Genomic DNA, 7397 nt, shown 5'->3' with positions numbered 1-7397 from the left:
GGCCACTGTGATTTTACTGTGTTTTATGATTTCCTCCTCCATTGGGATTTCAGAAAGTCGTGGTTCCAATGAACATGGATTTCACCACTGGGCAGGCTCAGACTTCTCATAAATTGAGAGAAAATCCTCTAAACCTGGGATTTGATGGCATTTATGAGAGAGAAAACATATTTGTTGTGCAAGACGTGACGTTAGAACTTGGCTCAGAGGAACTCGGAAGTCAATATCGTTTGCTGTTCCGATGATATGGGGAGGACAGAATAATTGCGTGACAGACTTAGGTCTGATTAATGTCACTGGTTTCTCTGCTAAAACTAGAAAGTCAATTAAATACCCCAATCTGCCTTCAGCCATGAGACCAGTGCCAAATGATGACAGTCTGCCAGTACCAAAGCCATCACAGAAATAGACCTAAACAAAACAGGAGAAAATACTGCAATGTACCAGCCAGGCAGACAGTGACAATGACCCAGATTTTGAACTCTGTATGTCTAGTGAGCCTCATCCCGTAACACAGTCAGAATTAAATGACCTGTTCAGGGACTTAGGTTTATCAAAAATTAAAAGCAGAATTACTATGTTCAAGACTGCAAGGGTGGCGTTTGCTATCACTACACTTATCATAAACTGAGAGAAAATACTCTAAACCTGATTGACTGCATTTATGTGGAAGAAAATTGCATTCCAAATTTATAGAAAGATTGCTAGCCTAGAATATCACCTTCGAGTGGGAGAATATTGATGCTGCATGAGACAGAAAATTATTGGTTTTCTGTTGAATGAAAAATTATAAAGTGATAACAGTATTAGACTTCTAAAAGATAAAGCATTGCGTGCATGGAAAGCTCAACTGACTTGCCATCACTTAGGAAATGGGGAATGTTTGGGGAAAGTTGAAAACTACTTTTGTAATAGCTTCTTTATTATCTGGCTTTTCATGTCAATAATCAAGATTGAAAGTATCTTCTTGAAGTTCAATAATTTATTTACAAAGAATAACATTCTTTTTGCACTGGCAGAATCTTAAAGGAAAAAGAACGCCTTCAATAAAACATTTTCCTTTGAGCACTGGATGGATGGCTGTATTAATAACTTTGCACAATTTTTTTTTTTTTGGCTTTGCACAATTTTTTTTTTGGGCTGTGCTTAGAGACTATTTTACTGATAAGCACTTCAAAGATGTCTCAGCAAGTGGCAACATCTGACTTCTTGTCAGCTAAGCTGTCAAGTGCTGGGGACATCAGGTGATTCAGGCAGTTCAAATGAGTATAACGATTTATTGCAAGTTTAAGCTCTCTACAAGAATCTGACCAACTAGCAGTCAAGGGAAATGAGTGGGAGATAAGAAAGGCATTCAAGGTAGACTGGACTTAGATCTCTTGCGGGCACGCAGGGACTTGTGACTTATGAGGCATTTGACTCCTCCCTTGGGCTCAGCCTGGTCATCTGCATCAGCAGAGTAATCCTGGTCACTATCTGGATTGGAGATTTTTTTTAGCATTGCCTATTTTTTTTTTGATTGACAGCAAGAGACTTTAAAAAAAACAAGTCACTTCTAGTGCTAAATTCAATCTTGGAAATATTAGAAATCAGGTCTCATGAACTGAACAGCATGGATAATTTTATAATTTCTGCTCTCGGAGAACCCTTTTCATAGGTCCCTGTTTAGAACATTCCCCCTTTCTGTGTAAGAGGTTTCTACCTTAGCACCCTGTGCTATAATTGAAACAATTATTTCTAACATGTTCCATATTGATGGCTATACTTCCGTTCTCATAGTAGCTAATTTGTGTAATTAATTCAGAGTAATTTAGGTCAGTAACCTAGATGATTTAAAGAACAGGACATGTTTTTCATATATCTATTCCACTTAATATCTAATTACATTTGGTCATGTTTCCAAATGCAAGCTACAAGTGACACTAAATAGACTTTACAACTGGTATTTACAACCAGCTAGTTTTTGTTCCTCATTTTTCACTATATAAAATCCATGGAAATAAGCTGTAGATCTATACTTATTGCATGAAAATCAAGATAAAATCATAGTTGGAAAGCAAACAAAAATTATCTTTCTAAACTTTAATGTTATCAAAATGAAAACCTACAGAAAACTACAGGTTTCTTAATATTACCAAATTTACCCAAATGCACGGATCTAAAATTTAATGCAATACTTCTGCCCCCAAACACACCCATCTGACAGAAAAATATGATTTCTTTTTGTCTATTCTCGGTTAATCTGAGATGACTCACAGGAAATAATCTGAGGGAACCTCTTCCTTATTAATAGTACCTTATTAACATCTTAATAAATTGATAGGATACAAACAGTAATCCATAACATAAAAACTTAAGTGACCTGGGCATTATCTGTCTAGAAAAAAAATCTATATAATGCACAGTTCCAAGTAGAATTGCATCTTACAGTACTCAAATACATGATCAAGGTCTGCTAAAGACATTGGGCTTAGGTCAGTGGTTCTCAACCGGTCGTAAGTCGAGGACTACTCAACAATTCTGCAGCACCGTTTGCAGAATGGGACTTTTGGCGGGCTCAGCAGGGCAGAGACAGCCTGGACAATTCCTATTGGCTTTTGAAAGCCAATAGAATTAGACTCTATTCAAGAGAGTCTATTCTATTGGCTTTCAAAAGCCAATAGAATAAAAGGGAGTAGCACAGCTAAGGAAAAGGGGAAAAAAATGGCGGACTGCGTTGTTTGGCGACCCCCGTGAAATGGTCGTTCGACCCCAAATGGGGTCCCGATCCACAGGTTGAGAACCACTGGCTTAGGTGGATATAAGATTATAATGATTTTCATCTGCACTAATTCCAAGACATTTTTCATATTTTCAATATATGATTTATTTTAAAAATAATTGTATAGCATTTAAAAGGTATCCATCTAGAAGTTGGGGTTTTTTAAATAGAAGAGTTTGATGTTACTCGTGCCTGTGCCTTATCTTCTGGAGATAACAGATGTGTACTTTCTAGCCAAGTTTGCTTACTCCTTTGTGCTGCTAGCATTGACCCTTTTGATTCTGAGTTATGATATAATAGAGCCTTCTTTACATCCAGGTTGGCTTTCAGTTTTGAGAGCCGTTTTGATAGGCAGTTGTTAATGAAGATATTAGTTGCAATTGATGAGCAATTTCAGAATATTGACAAATGGAGTAATAATTTTGGAAATAGATATGTTCTTATAAATCTTTCAACACGTGTACAGATTGCAACTCATCTTTAGACAGATATTTCAGAGTAGGGAAGTGTTACAGTGATTTACAAGGTAGGAATGTGCTGAAGAATTATCATGTGGTTGCCATAACAGCATCTTAATTGTAGATGAGCTTAAAGCCTTAAAAGACAGTTCAGAACTCTATAGCCATTGTACCAAGTTATTGGTTCTAATTTTCTTCCATGTACCCACATATAACCATTCACTTTACTGATTTGACAGTGATAAATATAAAGATGCATACACTCTGCATTTATTTTCAACTCAGTGTAGTTGGGACTCCTGAGATACATCCTTCTTGTTAGATTAAAAAAATATTGCATAAAAAGGTTATTCTTTGATTTAAAATACTGACATGTTGAAGGCCAGATTGTCTTTTAGTCTTGTTGGGACTTTAGTTGTAATTCTGACCCCAGTGATAACATCTCTTAATTCCAATGCACACTGTATTGGTAATTTTGTAGATTCCACTTGAATTTCCCTAGTTTACATCAACTGTTGTTTCAATGCCATTAATACTTCTTGTCATTGGGATACTATTCTTGTAAAAGTCTTTAAGATTATTAATACACTCTGCCATACTGTGAGAATGCCCTCATAAATGTTTTATCAGTATTCCAGTCAGGAACTGCAGTATATGTGTAAATAAGTGCAATGCTTATATGTGAACAGTATTGGTTTGAAGTAGGGATGTGGGGATGTGGATTCAATGGGAAAAATGAGTAGGCATGCACATGAGTACTTATGTCACATCTTTTGGGAACATTTTAAAGAAGTATTATTTTTCCCGGGGTTCCCACACAAGCACATTAAGCATTTTCTCTTCCTTTAAGATCATTGTGCAAGCCTACAAATGAACATACCACAAAATCATTATAGGCCTTGATTTGCATATATACATGTGTATGCATATTCACCATATAGCAAATATCCATTGGCTACCACATACTATGTAAAATGAAACTCTGTCGACATAGGATAAATGGGATTGTATTAGATTTTGATTTTTTGTAGACTAGTGTTGATTGATTCTAATGTAAAAAATTGGGTTGACACAACAATAGGTGGCCATATGAGTACTTTTTGATTATATGTTCCCTAGTGAATTTCATTTAAGTGTCCTTGCTATATACCTAGTCATTCTCTGACCCTTCAAACAATAATCTGGATCGTGATACTGATTCTAAAGGCTTCAAGGAGGGAATAAAATATACAGTGAAATCTCGATTTACTGGACCAAGGTAAGGTCCATGCAGCAGACTTCACATGCAGCAGACCAAATTTCCTTAGTGATTTATGTAATTTGCTTAATGTCATCATCGTGCAAGTGGCATTATATTTGTAATATAGCTTGATTATCTGTTGGACCAGTCCATTTATATTTCCATTTGTTAAAAAAATATTTTGTCCATTATTTTTGTGTACTTTTAAAGAATATTGCAATAAAAAGTCATGCAAATGATGCAAAATGACACAAATTACATAATTTCTTATTTAATGGGCATTCATAAATGAGGGCACCCCTCAGCTAAAACGAGGTTTCACTGTATTTAGAAGTTTGCCAGGCTTTGGCAGGATAAATTAGTTTACCCAATCTTGTGGGTAAATGCTAATAATATATAGGCAAATGAGGAAATTGTTATATAGATATTTTAAAAAGAGTATCTAACCCAAGGATTCTCATTGACCAACTTCTGCTTAACAACTTGTTCATACTTTTCATCTTAGAAAGCAGCAAAAGAACAATGATTATCGGTCATGCATTCCAATACATATCCTTTCATACAGCATTAGATAATCATAAGAGGAAGGGGTGAGAGGAGGAATGAGAATCAAGTATGGGGAAATTAACAATAAAGCACATTTCAATCAAAAATTCATTTTTAATATTTTTGTTTTTTTAAAGGATTTTAGAGATTTTTTTCATTTGTCTTTTTACTTTGTTTCATGCAATATTTCACAGTCCCAATCCCACAGGTTTTTTTCAACTTTTTTTTTCCAAACAAGTAGGAAAAAAGAAATAAAGAAGCTGAGGAATTATTATTCTGATGTCATTTCTTTGTCAAGCAGGACCAAAATATCAGAAGAAAATGCTTAATTTTTATCAATTATTTTTGTCCTTTTTTGTTTTTTTGTTGTATTATTTCTTTTTTTTATTATCTCTGCAGGCAGTAATATTAGGGTTTGGTATAACCAGCAAGCACTCCTCTGTGTGTGTGTGTGTGTGTGTGTGTGTGTGATATATGTGTGTTGGGGATGTGTATTTGTGTGCATAACACCCTCTTAAAATGTCAGGTCGCAAACTTTTTTTTTTAAAACATTAAGTTAATCAGGTAAATTGAGATGATAAAACTCATCAATAGAAGCCCAGGGTTGTCTTTTTGTTTACTTTTGCATCTTTTTAAAAGGTTTTTTTTGTTTCTTAAACATTTCTAGAATGTCTTTGCTAAGGTCGACAGACGCCTCCTGCCTCTCCCATCTACCCCAGGGGAAAACGGCTCCTGGTCTTGCTTTGCAGAGGCAGAGTTAAGTGAAGGCCGGGGCTCTCGGGCGGTGGCCCCATCTCCCCCACACCTGAGTGCGTTTTCTTTTGTAAATTCTGAGTGACGCCCCTCCCTCCCACCCTCAAATCACTCACCACACACAACTTGATCTGTAAAAGATAAGCATGCTCTGATCTCCCGGACCCCTCGCTTCCCTAGCCTCCCCCCCAACCCCAGACCCTTCCTCCCTCCCGACCCCAGATTCCCCCAACAAAAGATAAAAAGTTTTTTCCCCCTCCAACAACTGCAGGATTCTCCTCCGGGATATCTTCCGCCATCGGCCGGCAGTTCGTTTCGCTTTTCCGTCCTCCTCTCGCCTTCCCCCCTCCAACCTGGGGAAAATCTCCTCCCTTCGGGGTCTGTGTGTGGAGTGCGTGTGTGGCGCATGCGCGCACGTGTCGGGTGAAGCCACTTGTAGGCTAGCAGCAGTCGTCCTCGTCAGTTTCGCTGTAAGGTTCGTGCAGTCCTTTGCGAGACCCTGTCCCGCGCGACTTGGCTGGTCCGTGTGAGTGATAGTATCCATTGGGGAGCCGTCGCCCGTGTCTGTAGGGGGAGAGAGAGGACGAGCCGCCGCCCACCCGGGAAGTTCTGGGCGAACGTCCTGAGCTGCTCCCCTGCAGTGGCGGCGGCGGCTGCTGCTGCTGCTGCTGCATGGCCTCGTAGGGAAAGGCTTCCTCGCCGGTGGGGCTGCCGTAGTCCCGACTCCGGTGGTAACCGCTGCCGTGGCGAGGCCCCGGCGGGGGCTCAGAGACGTGTGGCACTGACCACCGGCTACTAGCATGGCGGTAGCCACGAGGTGAATCGTTTCGCGGCGGGACAGTGTGTCGCTCCATAGTCGGAGACCGGCTGCGCCGCTCGGAGACGTGGTGCTCGGCAGGCAGCGAGGGGTAGCGCCGAGGGGCTGGGCTGGATATTCGGCTGGGGTGCACCGACGGCGGTTGCTGCTGGCCCCCTGTGTTGATGGCCTTACGGACCACGGGGGAGTAGGAGATATGTGGCCGGGGTGTAGAAGGGGTCTGTGGGAGCTGCCGGCGTCCTCGCCTCGGGGTGCTGGTGCCAGACGTTGAGAGGACTGGACTCCCACTTACGGAACTACTGCCCTACACGAAAATTGAAACAAAGGAAATCAAAAAGAAAAAATATACAAGGAAAATCAACCAAGAAGAGACAGAAGGGAAAAGGGGCCGGATTGGAAATGGGTCAGGGTGAGGTTTGGGTGACACAGAGACAAGGACAGAGGGGGAGGGGGAAGGAAGGCAAGGGATAAAAATAAATGAATGGGAAAGTAATTAAAGCAACAGCCACATCAGGGTGGATTAGAGGGTAGGGAGGCAAGGGAAACACAAAAGACGATAATTTTTTATAATTAAAAAAAAAATCCAAAGGAAACCAAAATCAAAAAAGAGAAATGGAATTTTTGTAAGTTCCAAGGATTTAAAAGTAGTAAAAAGCTTTTAAATTTAACTGTATTCTTCCAAAAGAATGAAAGAAAGAAGGCATGGGGGAAGCAATTGATTAAATACAAAAGAAAATATTTGTAGGAGAGAGGTGAGGTAGGATGTATTTGCAAAGCATGTTATCAAAAACTGGATAGCAGGGGAAAAAATTAAAAGAGAAA

General features: G+C 39.6%; 1 protein-coding gene and 1 long non-coding RNA gene across 13 annotated transcripts in view; one reads left to right on the top strand and one right to left on the bottom strand.

Annotated features, from left to right (window-relative positions):
* Window positions 1–5990: 5990 nt before the first annotated feature.
* Window positions 5991–7397, bottom strand: part of CACNA1A (calcium voltage-gated channel subunit alpha1 A) — a 328550-nt gene continuing 327143 nt past the window's right edge. For 9 of the 11 annotated variants that reach the window (XM_039342836.1, XM_039342879.1, XM_039342845.1 and 6 more), the window contains one exon: window positions 5991–6879. In XM_039342836.1, coding sequence (XP_039198770.1) covers window positions 6199–6879 — 681 coding nt within the window. In that variant the 3' untranslated portion in view covers window positions 5991–6198. The remainder of the gene's footprint in view (window positions 6880–7397) is intronic. The other 2 variants (XM_039342928.1, XM_039342911.1) reach the window with 2 other exon arrangements.
* Window positions 6177–7397, top strand: part of LOC120307797 — an 85753-nt gene continuing 84532 nt past the window's right edge. For both annotated transcript variants that reach the window (XR_005556658.1, XR_005556653.1), the window contains exon 1: window positions 6177–6233. This is a non-coding gene — a long non-coding RNA (uncharacterized LOC120307797). The remainder of the gene's footprint in view (window positions 6234–7397) is intronic.

The sequence above is a fragment of the Crotalus tigris genome, unplaced genomic scaffold, assembly GCF_016545835.1.
Source record: "Crotalus tigris isolate CLP2741 ecotype Arizona unplaced genomic scaffold, ASM1654583v1 scf7180000017551.9496454, whole genome shotgun sequence".
Classification (NCBI taxonomy): domain Eukaryota; kingdom Metazoa; phylum Chordata; class Lepidosauria; order Squamata; family Viperidae; genus Crotalus; species Crotalus tigris.
This window is presented reverse-complemented; position numbering and strand designations above follow the sequence as displayed.